At 43.4% G+C, this 18909-nt stretch overlaps 2 protein-coding genes across 2 annotated transcripts; both read right to left on the bottom strand.

Moving 5' to 3' along the window:
- Window positions 1–5104: 5104 nt before the first annotated feature.
- Window positions 5105–6112, bottom strand: LOC132017740 (olfactory receptor 1S1-like). The gene has a single exon (XM_059400153.1). The coding sequence runs from the start codon at window positions 6077–6079 to the stop codon at window positions 5105–5107; it is 975 nt and encodes a 324-aa protein (XP_059256136.1). The 5' UTR covers window positions 6080–6112.
- Window positions 6113–17284: 11172 nt separating this feature from the next.
- On the bottom strand, window positions 17285–18244 carry LOC132016874 (olfactory receptor 10Q1). The gene has a single exon (XM_059399030.1). The coding sequence runs from the start codon at window positions 18242–18244 to the stop codon at window positions 17285–17287; it is 960 nt and encodes a 319-aa protein (XP_059255013.1).
- Between the last annotated feature and the right edge of the window lie 665 nt (window positions 18245–18909).

The following is an 18909-nucleotide window of genomic DNA, read 5'->3' as shown; positions in this document are numbered from 1 at the left end:
TGGACTGTGTTTACCCAGAGCTTCTCATGGCTCACTCTCTTATTCAGTTCTCTGCTCAAATATCCAAGAAAGACCTTCCGTGACTCCTGCGCCTCTCCACCTCAAATAGCTAGTCCATGCTGGGTCACCATAGCCTCTGACATTGCTCCATGTCTTATCACAGGCCTTCTTGAAACCTCAGATTATGGCCATTTTTAATTTATTCATACATTCCTTGTTTGTCTCCTTCTCTGTGAAGGAAAAACCAGGAAAGCAAGGGTGCTGTCCTATTTTCTTTTTGACTCTCACTAGGTACTCAAAAAAAATTTGTTTTGTAAATAAATTAATACATATTTGAAGACAATTTATGCAATAGGTTTTACAAGCCAAGCCTACCCAATGTGTGGATTTTTTTTTTTTTTCAGTTTATTTTTCTAGGTGTTTCTCTTGCATTTGTGTTAGATAGCTGGGGTTTCTGTTAATTCATTCTTAAGGCTACAGGTTGTTTCTTCTCAGGCATGGTTAACACAAAGTTCAAGAAGAACATGAAGTTCAATTGACTGTTTTGCAGAAAATCTTTTTGTATTCTAAAGTTAATGACATTAATTATTGTCTAAATATTGTCTTTGCTTATCCAGTCTTACAAATCACTTAAAATAGTTTTTGTGTCAATTTCTCTGGTTTGTGAGTGCACTGAAGGCATGGACTGGGAATTATCCATCCTTTTATTTCCAGGGCCAGAGTCAAAGCCCAGTAAATAGAAGGTTTACCATAGACATTTGTTGAGATGGCAAATAGAAGTATTCTTCAGGGGAATTCAAGCATCCAGGTCCAGATGTACAACTCTCCTCTGTGAAGACTTATCCAGGCTCTCATAAAAGTTTGTGGTTCTCTATTTTCTTAATCGATTGTCTTTTGTGTCTTCAACTTAACCCTAATTCACTTCCTCAAGTAAACTCCCACCTTGTATACAAGTCCATCCATAACTAAGTCAGCTTCCCCATTATTCACTGAGAATAGAGATGTATCTTAGAATGGATATGGTCTCCTTTGGAACCTAAGAGCTGGAAGTGATGGAGGACCCACCCACAAGGATAAAGTCAATTCAAATGACCTGGGTCTAAACCTCCTGGTTCTTATTCTGTTCTACTAGATATTCTATTAGATATTCTATTCTATCACACATGGGCTGGATGAAACCAGAATAAAGAGAGAAAAATTATAGACCTGCCCGATGGATGCTTACATAACTGAGAAGGTTCTGGAACCATGTTAAGCATGATGGTGCAATAGGCAAGATAGTTTATCTTCCTTAAAATAATAAAAAAAATTCTTCCTAAAGTGACAGTTAATGTAAGATGTTAAAGCAATAACAGAGCATTACATAAATCTCTTAATTTTATGAAACAGAACCCATTATTTTGGTTACATTCTGTTTTAGAACAAACAGGCCCAAAATGCAGGGATTTAAAAAGATCCCAGGGATTTTTAGTGTTACCTCTCACAGTTCCATGAGTTGGCTGGACTCAGCCAGGCAGTTTTCACTGGGGATTCTAGTGCTGACAGCCCGAATGACACTTGGTCAGCTGAATGTTCTCTCACTCCCATGGTGGAAACTGATGGGAGTCACCCAAAGACTCAAAGGCTGGAACAGTTAGAGCTCCTCAGGTGTCTCTCTCTGACTCTCTGTGGCCTTTCTAGGTCTCTCTAGCATGGTGGCTTCAGAGTAGTGGGACATTTTACAGGGGAACTCAGGGCTCCAGAGATTCATGTCCCGAGAAGGTGCTAGGTGGAGGTTCTTCTGGCTTTTCTAAGAGTCTTGCAAATCATCAGCACCTCTTGTGGGGACTCTATTAGCCAAAGCATCCCCACAGCCATCCAGGTTCAAGGAGAGGGACACAGATTCCATCTCTTGATGAAGATATGGCAAAGTTCTTCAAGAGCATGTGGGATGGAGATATTTTTGTGACTGTTTTTGGAAAATATGATCTGAAACAAACACTGCTAATATTCTGTTGACTCTCTTCCTGCTTATGCCATTTTACATAAATGGGTTCTCATGATAATGCTGTTATAAAACCTTCTTTGTTCATATTAGACTAATTGTTGTATTACAGAAAAATACAACTGGGGTTGGTAACATGGCTTGTCCCACAGTGAGTCAGCTGTAGACTCCAAATCTTTTGATTACAAACTCTCTACCACTCCCTGTGGACTAGTAAAAGCAAGGTTCATGTTGGGGCTGTGGGTGGAACTGGGTGGATTTTGAGATATTTGAGGAAGGAGGACTAGGAGGCTCAGAGGAAGCAAGTGGATTTTAAATTTATAATGAAGACTCAAATGAAGCATAAAAGCTTAAGCAATACCAGAGAGAAAGGCAGGTGGCTGATTGCATATTTCTTCTTAAAGAGGTTGGATTTTTATAAGTTTAGAGAGGAAAAGAAGTCTTATTAAATTGGGAACAAATAAATGTAGTTTGGTAGGGCAGGTAGATTGGGGTTGAGAGCCAGGGGACAGTCATAAAAAGAGGAAGGCTATCCCACCCCTTACGAGTGTCTATGATATACTAAGAACTATGGTGGTTGCCTGGCACACATACCCATTTAGCCACAAACAGCTTACATAAATTAAATAATTTTCCTTGGATCATACAGGTGGGTCACAAATCCTGAAAAGCCAAGACTTAGAACCAAATCTCCTTACACTACAGTGCAATTGTTAGAGGATCACATTAAATAACTAGCAATAGTTTGCTGCAGAGGTGAAAATATTTTGAAAAAGGCTTTGGGCAGAGAAAAAGAACATGCTTTTTTTGGGGAGCTCTAGGGTATATTTAAGATGGAGATCCAACAGACATCTTCAGCAGACATCTCCATCAACCAGTTGGCATACAGATTAACGGAAATCGCAGAGCTGGAGTAGAACTCAGAGTTCATGTGGTTCAGTAATTTTTTAGGTCACCTGAAGGATGTTTCTAAAATACAAGAGCCTGATTCCTTCACTGGAGTTGCAGGTTGGGGTTTGGAAGGAAAGCAGTAAAACCTGGCTTAGAGCCTTTCTCAGCCTCAAGGAAGCCTGAGAGTTGACCCTTGATTGAATCCCCCTAGCAATGAGTTCTGGAACTGTCTAGGTGTATGCTGGATCCAAGATGCAGGACAGTGCTGCTGAAATGGCTTTGAAGCTGCTTGACCACTTTTATCCGTTCTTTAAAATTGGTTATAGAGGAGTCTGTAGTAGAGCAATTTACATTTGTTGAGAGGTAGAAAAGGGGTACTACCAGAAAAAGGGAAGTAAGTCATAATGCCCTAGCAACTCCAGAGCTGAAGTTTTCCTCAGTTGAGGTGGTCCACACCTACTGAGTGCTCTCTCTCATGATCATGCACATTCCAAGTATGGAATGACTGGGGTAATTAGAAGGTGTGCCTGGGAACCACGAGACCTCGACGGTGATATTGTGTATGTTGTGTGGCTGTCCTGTACCCTTACTTAAAGCTTTCTTAAAGCTTGATGCTTGGTGTATCTTGTGAATTTAATTGCCAAGATGAGCCCAAGTCCACTGCAGCTGGTCGAGCAGAGCACCACAAGATCTGAGATAGTGCATTTTAAACAAGTTCTTCTAGATAATTCTGATGTATACCCTCATTTAGAAACAACTGGCCAAAAACAACAAAATAGTAAACAAGTTGGAGAGGATGTGTGAGAAAGTGGAATCCTTTTACACTGATGGTGGGAATGCAAGTTAGTGCAGCCACTTTGGAAAACAGTATGGAGATTCCTTAAGAAACTAAAAATAGAGCTACCCTTTGACCCTGCAATTACACTACTGGGTGTTTACCCCCAAAGATATAGATGTAGTAAAGAGAAGGGCCATCTGTATCCCAATGTTCATAGCAGCAGTGGCCACAGTCGCCAAACTATGGAAAGAGCCAAGATGCCCTTCAATGGACGAATGGATAAAGAAGATATGGTCCATATATACAACGGGGTATTATGCCTCCATCACAAAGGCTGAATACCCAACTTTTGTATCAAAATGGATGGGACTGGAAGAGATTATGCTGAGTGAAATAAGTCAAGCAGAGATAGTTAATTATCATATGGTTTCACTTACTTGTGGAGCATAAGGAATAACATGGAGGATATTAGGAGAAGGAAGGGAAGGTGAACTGGGGGAAATCGGAGTGGGAGATGAACCATGAGAGACTGCTGACTCTGAGAAACAAACTGAGGGTTTTGGAGGGAAAGGGGGTGGAGGATGGGTGAGCCTGGTGGTGGGTATTAAGGAGGGCATGTATTGCATGGAGCACTGGGTGTGGTGCATGAACAATTAATCTTGCAACACTGAAAAAATAAAATAATATTTTTAAAAAAGTTGACCAAAAATAAGAAACAACTGGAAACAAAGATCTTATTTTAAAGATAAGAAAATAGGCTGAAGAAAGTGAGTTGACCTGCCTTAAGTCTCATAACTACTCAGGGAAGAGTCAAAACTAGAACTCCTGTCTTTTTATATATGATCCCTGATTTTTCATTGAATGCATGTCCACAAATGTGTTCTGCACACTCGTCTCATGAACTATTTTGTGATGAATTAGGTTATATGTGATTGACTAAGTTGAGTTTTGAGAATTGAGTTTTGAGTGTATACCTTACAATCCTCCTGGAGATTTATACTATACCAAAGGCTCTGAGAAGTTGTCTAGTGAAGACATTTTGCTTCAATGAGCTCAGACTTGTCCCAAATTATTTGGACGTGGCACCCTCCTATGAACACCTCACTGAATAGCAGTTTTGGCAAAACAAACTTTGAGCAGAGCTGACCTAGAGTAATCTAGATTGAATAAAGGAATCAGTAATAACTCTCTTCAGAGCTGTAAAAGCTAGACTGTAGGTACTGTCTGCACTTGTTATCATCTAAGGTACAAACAATTTGTAATCTATGTAGTAACATAGATTAGAATCAAGATATGTGTTATGCTTGTGATTTACAAGGGGTTAGGGCCTCGTCTCTAAGACCAGAGTGACATGGAGAAGCCCCAACCCTTCAGAGGTTGGAATAGGAGGCAGACCTAAAGCTGAATCATCACATCTATGCCATGAACTCCAGGCAGAATCATACATCTGGTTATGGGGATAAAAGGAAGTCAGATGTCCAGTACATCAAAGGGAGGAACCGTTTCCTACTGATGAGCTTTCTTAGGGCACCTTTCATGTCCTTGTTCCTCAGGCTATAGATGAAGGGGTTCATCATGGGTGTCACCACTGTGAATAGCACGGCACCAATCTTATCTCCATCATCTGGGTGAGTGGATGAGGGGAAGAAGTAAACCCCTAAAATGGTCCCGTAAAAGAGTAATACAACTGTCAGGTGAGAGCCGCAGGTGGAGAAGACTTTCCACTTTCCCTCCGTGGATGAGATTCTTAGGACAGCCCTGACAATGCAGATGTAGGAGAAGAGGATGAGGGCAAAGGGGACAGTGACAACTGATGCGCCCACGATAAACATTACGAGTTCATTGATCGTTGTGTCTGAGCAGGACAGTTTGAGCAGAGGAGCCAAGTCACAGAAGAAGTGTGGGAGAGTGTTGCTGTCACAGAAGAGCAAAGGGAGGAGCAGAAGGGTGTGTGTTAGGGCAACAGTGTTACTCAGGGCCCATGGAATAACCGTGAGCAAAATGCAGAGCCTGGGTTGCATGATGGTTACATAGTTGAGAGGGTGGCAGATAGCCACAAAACGGTCATAGGCCATGACTCCCAATAGGAAATTGTCAATAACAACAAAGACAATAGAAAAGTACATCTGTGTGATGCAGCTCTCATAGGAGATGGATTGAGTCTTGCTCTGAATATTCATCAGCATCTTGGGGACTGAGGTGGATATGGAGGAAATATCAGCAAAGGACAGATTGGCAAGGAAGAGATACATGGGAGTGTGAAGGTAAGAATCCAAGCTGATGGCCAGGATGATGAGCCCATTCCCAACCACAGTGACCAGGTACATACTCAGGAAAAGCACAAAGAGGAGCTTCTGCTGCTCAGCCTGGTTGGAGAGTCCCAGAAGGAGGAACCCAGAGATGGTGGTCTGATTTCCTTGATGCATATCTCTGCTGATCTGGAGAAAGGAACACAAGGTCTTCACGCTCCCAAAGAAAAGCCAGTACAATACCATTTGGCTAGAACCACTGCAAGGAGGTAGAGAAAAATTACTCAATATGTCAGCAGGGCAGAGACTCAGGAAACGCCCTAGGTGGGAAAGACAGAGCTGCCATGATAGACACTTGTCAATGAACATGTTTTAAACTTGGATATGACTCTGAAAGAGATGTTTATAGTTGGTTCCAAACATAATTAAATGCCTTAAACTGAAGACGACAGGCGAGGTGTACTCCATCTTCTAAAGATGCTAGATACCCCCGAAAGGAACTATTTAAAGTGAACAAAATGGTTCTACACCCTTTCCCATTATTCACCTTCATTTTGAAATCTAAGAAGACAGAAATGGGCAGAGTCACTGAGTGAAGTGTTTGGGAAGGAGACATGAGCAGGAGTTTGGAGCACTTACTGAAATACACTGCCATGTGGGTGCTCCTGCCCACTCCTGTTAGGGGGAGGACACCAGAAGAGCTGCTCTTGGACAACGTGTATAGGAAGGGAAACCAGACTTTTGCTTCACTGGTGGCAAGATATTAGATGAATGGAGTAAGTTTAGGGGGCTTTTAAGAACTTAAAAGATTTGGGTTTGTGTCCCATTTTTAAAGGTGGTGGGGGCTCATTAGATTAGCCCCCTGTGGCAGGGGTGGGGGCAATTCTGTACCCTCATCATGACATGACATGGATGCTGTTAGGCTCAGGTGACCTTGTTGGGATTCCAACAACAACAACAACAACAACAAAAGTAGCCTGTGGGGGTAGAGAAGGCTATAGCAGGGAGGGCATGCATGGCTTTCTCACAAAAAATGGATCATTAAAATATCAGGGAGAAAATTCATCGTCCTGGAGCAGTAGTCCCAGAAATGAGGCCTCTGAAGAACCCCAAATAGTTTCGTGACAGGCATGGCTGCCACACAGTACTCACCTGCTGCCAGGATTCCATGGCACTAGACTTGAAGACTGTGTCTCTGTACCCATTCCCATTCTTCCTTCCCACTGCACATCCCCAGGCCACCTAAGCTCAGAGGGGAGGGCAGTCACTTTGAAGCATGTGATATTTAAGTTTTAAATTGGACCAAGTTTTTGAATACCTGGATGTGAGTCTTCCATACCAAAGTAGAAGTTGTTTTTAAAACTAAAAGTGACCAGGAAGCTAGAGTGACCTCCCAAGGGTAACCCAGAGTCAGGGAAGGAAGACTGGGCCAAGTCTGGTTTTCCCTGTGGCTGACTGGTAAAAACAGTGGCCTGAGAGCCGAGGTATTGAGTTCCTTCCGGTCTTTTCGTTCTCCTTGTATGGCCTCCTCTCACTCTTTCTCTCTCTTCAGTTTCTAAAAGGTTAGAGATAGCCATATACCAAATAACTTTTCTTTCCATGAAGAGGCCAAAACCCAGGAATCCTCCTTCTCTGGTATTCTGGAAAACCGAGGGGCAGTGGAGACCAAGCCATAGCCCTGAGTAGTCTCTTTGCTCCTGAGAAGCTTAGCTTACGAATCTCAGAGGGGGAAACCTACCTACAGTAGGTAGAGACTCCCACTCAAAGCTACATGTGATAAGGAACCGGCAGGCATCTATATTTAAACCCCAGGACAAAACACAGACCTGCCTGAGAGGGTCCTGTGATCACTGAGCCCTGGGTTGGTTTGGGCTTGACTAGGACAGTGACAGGCGGTATGTGTGGTTTTGAGTGACAGTTTCTAATTTCACCTTCCTGTGCTACCACCTCTCCCGCCCACCAGGAGTCCCACACTAATTGTTTTGAGTCCCTGAGGCAATAGTCGAGCTGGTTAAGAGCTGCAGTTATGTCTAAAAGGGCTCACCTCTGAAGGATGGCAAGTCTCAGGTAGTTACTGGAATCTAGACCGAGCAGCTTTTAACAGAGCGTTGACAGGGTAGCAGGGAGGAGCCTGAGAGCAGCCCTTATGTATATTTCAGAACCAGACTCTTTTTTCGAGTACAAGTCATGCTTCTGGGCTCTCATGGGGGCACTGAGCTCTTTCGATGTCATTTGGGATCATATCCCTGAAGTCTTTTCCTCAAACAGACCGTTGTTTTCACCTTCCAGCCTCAGTGAGGTAAATGGGGAATAGACGGGCATCTCTGCTTTTTTTTGTTTCTGTTTTCAGGTACCTTTCCCCACTTGTGCTTTTCTCAGTAACTTAGTTTTTGCTGTTCTTCATAATAAGTGAAGTGTTTGCTGTGTGTCTTAGATTTTCATGACATGGTAAATATATTGAGTTCCTTCTGTTTCCTCTCCAGTGCCTAGTAGAGGGAGAGCGCTTAGTGAATACCTCAAGAACTGAGTGAAATTCCTGCACTAGGCTTTGTGATTCCAAAGAGATGCCATCTGCAACAGAAGGGGAGAGCCCATGGCCTCTGTACCCCTTGAATGGATGTCCATGTGGGAAGGGAATCTCAGGACCCAGGGATTCAGCATTCACTGCTTTTAGCTGTAAATGAATGAAATAAACTCTGGGTTTTAATACTGAGAGGACACATACAGAGGACATGATTTGGGGTGGTTCACAGATATACTGGGAAGGCAGGAAAAAGAGGCCCTGGAATGTCAGGAGGAAGGGATGCTATATATATATATTATATATATATATAATATATATATATATTATGTATCTATTGAGGTTGGGTATATATATACCCAGCCTCAATAGATACATTCCTTCTAATGCTTACATGGGCCTCATAATATAGTGCAGGTATTTCTTACCCAAACCAGGAAAATGCAGCTCTCCTCAATAGGAAACAATTTAATTGATAAACTAAATGTATAGTTACTCACGACCAATATTTAAAATAGCTGCTCAATGGAGAAGAAAGAGAAGGCAAGGCATTCTATTATCTATCTATCTATCTATCTATCTGGTCATAGATAGACAGGAAATGTGGGTGGAATCATAATCCTTGTTTCTGTACCTTGTCCGTGAGGCGTATTTATGAATTTCTTCTTCTACTACTGCTCGATGGTCTGAACGTTGGTGTTCCCCTCAGATTTGTATGTTCAGACCTGACCCCCAGGATGGTGGTATTAGGAGGTGAGGGGGTCTTTGGGAGGTGATTAGGTCATGAGGGAGTCCTCATGAATGAGATTAGTGCTTTCAGAACAGAAACCCCAGAGAGCCCCCTCTTCTCTTCTGCCATGCAAGGACACAGGGAGAAGACAGCCATCGATGAGCTAAGAAGTGGGCTCTCACCAGACAATGAATTTGCCTACACCTTCATCTTGGGGGGTGGGGGGACTTCCAGCCTCTAGAAGTGTGAGAAATAAAGCTCTGTTGTCTATAAGCCTCCCAGTTTATGAAATTTTGTTAAAGCAGCCTGAAATGACTAAGAAAACTACTAGCTCAGCATGTGTCTTCTAGAAAGCAGATCCAGGAGCAAGAATTTTCTCTTTCTCTGAGGGGTATGGATATTTAGTTGTCCTGACCTTTCAGGCTCTGGTTGTCATGATTGCTTCTCTAGAGTTCAGAATTACCCCGGTTTAAGGTTTTGGGAAATGGAAGCCCATTCCTCTACCATCCTGGGGAGGTAGAAACCAAGGGTTAGCCCTATTGAAAAAGAAGGACTTGGGAAAATCGCCTAAGCTTCTGACTACTTTTTATCTGTTCAGAGTTTATTAACAAAACATTACTTGGGCTTGACTCCATATCCTGTTCCTGTTCTGGCCTAAGTATTATGGGGAAGTCATGAGGGCTAACACTCAGGTTCTACTGTCCACAGTTCACAGTTGACTTGTAGATATAAGAGGTGAACAAGAAGCAAGAGGTTAAAGTTACCAATGGCGGATGGAGACAAGTACAGTGGTTGCTGTTGGATATCAAGCATGCTTGGGAAAATGCTGCAGGTATTCAGGGGAGAGAGAGTTACCTATACACTGGGGTATTAAGTAAATATTTCATGGCAGGTGTAAACTAGAGGGATTCTTTTAACATGGGTAGTGTTACATAGGTGGGGAGACATGGAAAGAGGGATTCTGAAGCAGGGGGAGGGTATGAGCAGAGGCCACATGGCGGGACCATGCATGGCATGTTCTGAGTTCAGTAAAGAAACCAGTGTTGCTGAGATGGAAGCTCTGAAAAAGAAATAAATAAGGTTGAAAAGTTGTAACTTGGAAAATGTGCTGCTTTTGCATTTACCGTTTCCTTGCCTGTCATTTCTTGTCACTCATAAATTATATGGTGTGGAGTTGTTCCATGAACACAGTCATGGAATCTAGCACTGGAGGGCACCACAAAGGTCAATTAAAACATCACTCATTGTACAAATGAGTAAATTGAGGGACGCGTGACTTGTTAGCATCATTGGATTAGTTTTGGCTCAGAACCAAAAGTAGTGTCACATGAACTGGTTTCCAGTCCAGTTATGCTCTTGGAGGCTGATGTGGTAGAAACAGCAGGGACTTTGAAGTGAGACAGACCTGGCTTGCAAGTCCATCTCCACCACCCAGTGGATATTGACCTTGGGCGTGTCACTTAAGCTGAAAGAGCCCCTATTTGCATACCAAAAAAACTGGCAATCATCCCTAGGACACATTTAACAGCTCAACAGACATTAGGTAATTTTCTTTTATTTACTCGGGAGGTGTCAGCCACCTTGGAAATATAATTTAAGAACTCCACACTCCCAGCCTCTCTTTGAGGTTTGAGATTGTTGGGTCCCCCCAAAATTGGGTATCCCAATAATGGGTCCGTGATTAAAGGAGCGAGACTGATACAAAGCGAAGATCAAGCAAAGATTTATTTCGCTCCAAGCATCAGGAATCATACCGACCGTCAAACAGACTGGTCGGGACCACCCTCCAGAGAGGAGGACCCCTCCCTGCCTTCCAGACTAACTTTTATAGAGCAAAGGCCATGTGGTTGGGCCTGGCCACACACAGGTGGCCAATGAGATTGTAACACACACACAGGAAACTCAACAGTGATGCTAGGTGACAAATTGAATTACAATTTACCCTAGTAGACATTTGAACCAGCCTTGGTAAGGATTGGCACCAAAAGGCTCCCAAAGGGCAGGTGCCCCTACTCCTTGGTAGCTAGGAGACAGTATGCACCACCACTGATTGAATACCTCCACCTGGCCTGACCCACCCTTGTACTTGGACTTGTTACCTGGGACTGGTTTCCCGGACTTGTTTTTAAGTAAGTTAAAAGCCTTGCCCTGGCCGGGGGGCAAGGTCAATTTAAGCTTTACCGCAAAATGGCAGTTCAACCGGGGTGGGGCTGCTCTGGCTGAATAGGCCCTTACAAGATAAACACTGATAAAATCACCAAGGACTCAGAAAACAAAATGTCTCCAGTATGGTCAGGTTGAGACACATGTGTGTTAGCCTCTGGCCAGTGGGGCATGGGGTGCTGAAGAATTGGAATATGGGGTGAGAGAACCCTTCTAATGAAGTGCCCTTTCATGTGTCCAGCGTAAGAGACCCAGAAACAGGAGTACAGAGAAGACATTAGAATCAAATTCATAATGGATAGAGAAATTGGATTAACAATACTTATACAATTAAATATGATTCAGGTATTAAAAAGAACAAATTGCTAAAATACATGACCACCTGTGTGAATCTCAAAAACATTATGTTAAGTGACAGAAGCCAGACACAAAAGAAAACATAGTATGTGAGTTCCGTTCATATGAAATTCCTGTATGGGCACAGCTAATCTATGGGAATAGAAGTCAGAGCAGTGGTTGATTGGGCAGGGAGGGGAGTTGATTGGAAAGGGGAACAAGAGAAATTTCTGGGGTGATGAAAATATTTTATTATTGAATACAATTGCCCAAAGACATTAAACTGAACCATTTGAAATCTATGTATTTTCTTGTATGTTACTTACATTTTGATTAAAATATATAAAAACAAAGTAAACTCACCACATTTTCCTTTTTTGCTTTAAGTGTTATTTGAATTATGATCACATCAGAGTTAATGGAAAAATCATTTCTTGCCTTGTCTTTTCTTCCAGATAAGCAGACGGTGAGATGTTAAATCTTTGCTGGGATCTGGAAGCAGTAGCTGCGAGGCAGAGTGAAGCCAAGGATGCTTCTACATATGGTAACATCCAGAGGGAAGCCGTCATCCTCCAAGATGATCTAATATATAGTCCACAGAGGACAAGAGTCGAGAGACCAGATATGTGGCAGTTTCTCAGAAAGAGGATGACCCAGGATAGAACAAGCCAGTGGGCACTTGTGTATAGCCACAGAGATTTTCTGGAGGTTTATGTCCTCATCTGTGCAGGTGGGATGGAGTCTTAGACGTTTTGGAACCAGAGTTTCTAAAAGCTCCTTGGTAATAGGAAAAAATATAAGCCCCTCTTTGAGAATACACACAAGAAATTACCAAAACTTACATTTAGGAATTCTGAAGCAGGGGGGAATATGGTACACAATGGTCTTCTTGCATGTTATTCTCCTCTACAATACTCCTCTGGAATTTCTATATTCTAGAAAAAAAAAAAGATTGACTTATAATTGTGTGTTTCTGTTGCGTTAGATTCCTTGAAAGCAGGTATCCTATGTTTTGTATATGAATTTAAGCATATAGCCCAGTGTCAGGTACAAAATATGGTCCCTTCCTCATCCCCAGGTCACCATCCCTCTACACTCTCTTTATCCCAAATCCCTGCCCCCCTCACCACCTTCCTCCTTATTTCCATAGCATTTGCCTATTTTGTCTCTTTCTCCCTCATGAACATTAGATCCATGGAGTCCGAGACTTTTGCAGATAATAGATTCTTTCTAAATATTTGTTTAAAAATGAGTAAATGAATGTTCATAATAAATACTTATTGAAGGAATTATTGTATAATGACTTCAAGGTGCCTTTCTAAAATAGTTTCATGAAGATCACCAAGTATGTATTTTGTGGTTTCTGGGGATGGTTACACAACATTGTACGCCTTCTCTGTTGAGGAGCTTCTTTTTTCCAATGCTATAAGCACCATGTCTTTTCCTTCTTATGAGAGCTGGATTGAAAACCAAAAGAAGCAACTAGGACAATCTCATATTGGAGTTGTGGGCAAAGAGAGGCTCAAGCAATAATCACCATCACCTTTCAAGCTTCTACTTATTTTCACTAGAATTCAAAATTTTATAATGTGGTTTTCAAAGTAACTACTGGGAGAGGAAGAAACAGAGAAAGAGACAGAGGAAAGGGAATATGGACATCATTATGAAAATGTCTGTTGCGATGCTTGACGTGTGATACGGCAGGTTATTTCTGACCTATCCAATATCCACAAAGCAAACCAGCTGCCCAGGGTGTGTTGTTGCATCATCTCTCTCCTTCCATCCTCTTACTGCCCTCTCTCCATCTACGTTCATTAGTTGTATGTAACCGGACAATACACACATGCACAAACACATACTCCTTATATGGTTTCCTTGGTCTTCAACATGTGGGAAGGAGAAATTGGAACTCCTGTGAATTTTTGGGAATGCACAAAATTAAGCCATGTAAAGAGTATTCTCACTATTTTTTATCTTCTTTATTCTTAATATAGGCATCTAAAATTTAATAATTATAAATATTAGATGTATTAATATCTACCAAGTACTGTAGGCTTCAACAAATACCCAAACACTGGAAAGTGCCTGTGCACATTACTGGGTGGTTTCTGAATAAAGAAACATTCGGATTTCCTATTAACACTAACAGCACTGTGCAGAATCACATGTCAAAACCACCAATCTAAGGACTTATTTGCTTCCAAAATGTGTTATTTCTTGGAACATCACTCATAGGATTTGTATAAAGTTTCCTAGACATATACACTTATGAATATTTATTTTATTTGCAAGGATGACTCACTGTTAGCAGCAGACAGGGCCATGAACTCACACATGGAAAGAGTCACCATCAAGACTGACTGATCCGGTCATGACCCTTTCTTGCCCGGTGCTTCCTGTCCTCATTCCTGAAATGTAAACTTAACCTCTGACTCTGCATGCCGTATTTCCTGCTCTTGCTTTCCACTTGACCTGAGTGGATTCCTCTAAACCAGTAGCCTCTCTGCGTTGCTTATCATGCTTTAGTTCTTGGAGGAGCGTTATGATACCTTTTTCCAATTTTCCTAATTTCTAATCTATCTTTTCTCAGAATTGGGGTTTAAAAATAAATAATTGCTTTTGAGAAACGCTGGGAAGGAATTCCTCCATGGAAACACAACTCTCACCACTGTGGCTAACCTTTCCTTTCACGCACCGATTGAGCCATAAGAAAGGGGTTGGAGAAATCCAGTGTGACAACATAGCAGTGATAAAGAGTTTAAGAAGACATAATGATGTTTTTAGTGAAGTTACTTGCAAGCAGTGTCATTTCAGGGAATGGGAGTGATTCCCATTTTGTATTGTATGTAGCGCAGTGTTTTTTGTTTTTTGTTTTTAAAGATTTTATTTATTTATTTGATGGACAGAGATCACAAGTAGGCAGAGAGGCAGGCAGAGAGAAAGGGGGGAAGCAGGCGCCCCGCTGAGCAGAGAGCCTGATGCAGGGCTCGATCCCAGGACCCTGAGATCATGACCTGAGCTGAAGGCAGAGGCTTTAACCCACTGAGCCATCCAGGCACCCCGTAGCACGTGTTTAATTAAATAAACAAAACAAAACAAAACAACAACAACAAAACCTTCCATTCAGCTAAAATATGTCCAGGAAGGTAACTGGGGGAGCCCAGAAATTCAGTGGACAGGACTCATCACCACTCTTCCTGATAGAGTAACAGTTTACCTTCTTTTTTGATTGTAGGTTAATTTTCTCTCTGATTTGTGACATCAAATAAAAATGAAAGGAGGTTGGGAAACATAGTTGGAAACTTTCCTCGTGTTTGCATTCTGGACAATGCCTTGCACAGTGTGTACATATAATTGATTCATTCTGTACTGATGTGGCTTTGACTGCATAGGTTGATAAGCGACCTGCCAACCAGAGAGTTTTGCTCCCTTCCTCCAGCATTCAGTTGGAAGCAAAGGCATTTCTAATACATTGTTAAACCCATGACCGTTTCCAGGATAATGAACACTTTGTAGGCCTTCTCGTTATCCCCATGTGAAATCAGTGTAAAAAGTTAAAAGCATCAGGGCACCTGGGTGGCTCAGTCCATTAAGTGACTGACTTCAGCACAGGTCATGATCTCGGGGTCCTGGGATCCACCCCACACGGGGCTCAGTACTCAGTGGGGAGTCTACTTCTCCCTCTCCCTTCACCCCTCTCCCTGCCTGTGCTCTGTGTCTCCAGTAAATAAATAAAGCCTTAAAAAAGTTGAAAGCAACAAAAGCAGTAGTTTTGAAGAGAAGAAGTAATGAAAACATAAAGTGCTTACCTAGGAAAAATGTGAAGGTTGGAGGATTGTGTTGTGATGGGAATTTACAGGCCAAATAAATTTATATGAGCCTCAGATTCCTTTCAGAAACTATCATTTTTCGGCTTATGAGGGTAACACAGCCTCATTTTACAACACATGGAAAAATGAATAGATTAATAAAGAAGAAGCAATTATCCATAGTTCTACAGATCATGGATGAGAACCATGAACTTTCTGGTGTACTACTATCATTATTCCGCACATGTATTTTTACAGCAGTGGGCTCCTGTTGTAAGTGGAGGTTTATACCTAGCTCTTATCACTTACTGTTAAAATCACTTATCACTTCCTGTTAAACTGTTAAATGTAGCCCCTTCTTATTAAATATTAATTTAAATACGATTTTAAGTACGGTTGTATTCATGTGTCCAACATTGGAAGTGAGATTTTAATACCTTTTCATTTTATAAATACAAGGAGCAGCCTTAAAGTTCCAGTTTCGTTAGACTTAATTTTTTGAGGTTACGATTTTTAGAACAAGAATTATTGAATCCATGAAAGGAGACGCTTTTAGGCTTTTGGTATACTTAGCCTCATGGCATTTTGAAAAGTTATACCGAGTCCTTGATCAGTTTTATTTTATTTTTTTTAAAGATTTTGTTTATTTTTTTGACAGAGAGAGATCACAGTAGACAGAGAGGCAGGCAGAAAGAGAGAGAGGGAAGCAGGCTCCCTGCTGAGCAGAGAGCCTGATGCAGGACTCGATCCCAGGACCCTGAGATCATGACCTGAGCCAAAGGCAGCGGCTTAACCCACTGAGCCACCCAGGCGCCCCCTTGATCAGTTTTAAATCCACTGGCGACATGCTCACTCTTCTGAGGTTGCTAACTAAAGTCAGCTTCAGGGCCTGGATCCAGACCCTTGCCAGGCAGGTTATGTCCTCCCCCAGCTGTTCTGGTAACAGGTAATTTCTGGTAACTGGGAACAGGTAATTTCTGGTTAAGCCCTGTCCTCGTAGCCCTCTTCACCGCACTGTTCCTCAAGGTGTAAGTGAGAAGGTCGGGCAGCGTGATGTCAGCTGTGCAAAGCGCAGAGGTTCTACAGAGTATTGGCCTGCGGGCCGGGCGCAGGTGCAGGAGGATGGAACCACCACCTGCCAGCGGGACCTGCTGCGGTGGCAGGGCCAGTGGCGCCACCTGCTGAGCGGGTCTGCGAACAGCAGCCGTTCAGAAGGCGCGGGGAGAGGTGAGGCAGGAGAGCAAAGCTGCCTGCAAGCCCACAGTCTGGATAGTTTCTACAGATGCAGCTTCCATCCCTCAGCATGGCTGGCGCACTGTGCTCAGTCAATCAGTGCCAAGTCCTGACCGTTTTCTGGCACCGCGGAGTGAAAAGCAAGGAAGGCAACCCGCTGGGAGGTTTGGAATGAAGGAAATGGATGCATTAAATAAGCTCCCGTTTGCCATGCACTCGTGTCTAAATCAACAATAAAATACATTGCTCTTAGATCTACGCCTCTGTGAAGGGATCTTAGTGTCATTGCCCCGCCAGGACGCAGGGCGTCTGCAGGTATGAGGCTGAGGGAGCAATTGCCATGACTGGGCTGTGAACCTTGGAAGCAGGGCCAGCAGACTCGAGCGCCCGCTTTGCCCGCTTTGTCTGAATTTTCCAACCTTACTCAAAGCACTTCAAGGTAATGAGCGCTGAGTGCGGACACAGGGACAAACATGGGAAAGAACGGCCAACTGCAAAGTGTGGGAAAGTAAGTATTGTAATTCCGTGTTCGTTGTTTGGAGTTCATGGTCATGGCAACTGACAGACACCCACCCCAGACCCCTCAAGCCTCAGCTGGCCTCAGAGGCTGCTTTACCGAGGACCGCATTCCTCAGGGCACCTTTCACATCCTTGTTCCTAAGGGTGTAAATCAGCGGGTTGAGGAGTGGGGTGACGAAGGTGTAGACCAGGGCGATGTGGCGGTCCTCGTCCTCGGAGGTGCTGGAGCGGGGGCGCAGGTAGACCAGGCTGCAACAACCGTACTGCAGCAGGACCACGGTGAGGTGCGAGGAGCAGGTGGAGAAGGCCCGGCGGCGGCCCTCGGCGGAGCGGATGCGCAGGATGGCCGAGGCGATGAACACGTAGGAGACACAGATAAGCAGGAAAGGGACGGTCAGCACCAGGATGCCCACCACGTAGAGGACGGCCTGGTGCACGCGGATGTCAGCGCAGGCCAGACGCAGGACTGGGGGCACGTCGCAGAGGAAGTGGTTGATTTCCCGGCGGTGTCCGCAGAAGGGCAGCGTGAAGATTAAGGCTGTGAGCTGCAGGGAGAGGAGGAGGGCCAGGCCCACGGCGCACACCACCATCTGGACGCACAGCCTCTGGGTCATGATGAGGGTGTAGTGCAGGGGGTGGCAGATGGCCACATAGCGATCGTATGCCATGACCGCCAAGAGAAAACAGTCAGTGCTGCCAAGGGTGACGAAAAAGAACATTTGCGCCCCACAGCCAGCCAGTGGAATGGGCTTCCGGGCCCCCCAAATGTTGGAAAGCATCAGAGGCACCACCACCGACGTGTAGCAGATTTCTAGGAAAGACAGGTTGCACAAGAAGAAGTACATCGGGGTGCGGAGCGAGCTGTGTGTGCACACCACCCAGATGATGGCTGTGTTGCCGCAGAGGATCAGCAAGTAGAGGAGGAGGAAGAGGAGGAAGAGGAGGACCTGGAATTCAGGAACGGTGGTGAACCCGCGGAACACGAACTCAGTGGGGCCGGACTGGTTGAGGACGGGGCTCCTAGCAAACATTGTCACCTGCAAAGGACGAGCAGAAAGTGCGAATCTTCCTTTGCCTCTATTGTGGGAAGAAAAGCAAACATTTTAAATTCGATCTTTGATTTAGCATTTCTTTAGTCTCCACTTTCTGATTTCAGTGCTTGGGGTGAATTCACACACTAGAGGCTATGGTATATTTTTCCATGGAGATCTTCATAAATGGGATAGATACTCATCTGCAGAAGGTTCTGGTGCCCAACACATGCAGATATTCTTGGTGAAGTGTCTTTTTTTACTCTGGTATTTTACATCCAATGGACAAGGGCTAATTCTTTGCTTCTATTTAATCAAAGAGTTGTGTAGTTGTAGATATTTTCAAAGTTAGACGAATGGATGTCTTGTTCACTTTTTGGGTAAGCATTCTTGTTGAACTGTAATATACAGAGAAGTTCACAAATCCTGAGGCTACCACTTGATTATTTTTTTTTTTTAACACAGTAAATACACTGGTATAACCACTATCAAGATGAACAAATTGAAAAATTTCAGTAACCCTACTAGCATCTCTCCTGTTTCCTGTCTTTCTACCTCATAAAGGCAAAACTACTCTTTTGACTCTTGTCATGGCAGATTAGTTTATGTTTCAATTCATATGTGTAACTGGCTTCAACATTGTGTCTGCAAAGTTTATTCTTGCT

The sequence above is a fragment of the Mustela nigripes genome, chromosome 1 (genome assembly GCF_022355385.1).
Source record: "Mustela nigripes isolate SB6536 chromosome 1, MUSNIG.SB6536, whole genome shotgun sequence".
NCBI classification, from domain to species: Eukaryota; Metazoa; Chordata; class Mammalia; order Carnivora; family Mustelidae; genus Mustela; species Mustela nigripes.
Note: the sequence above shows the minus strand (reverse complement) of the source record. Positions and strands in the feature narration are given on the sequence as shown.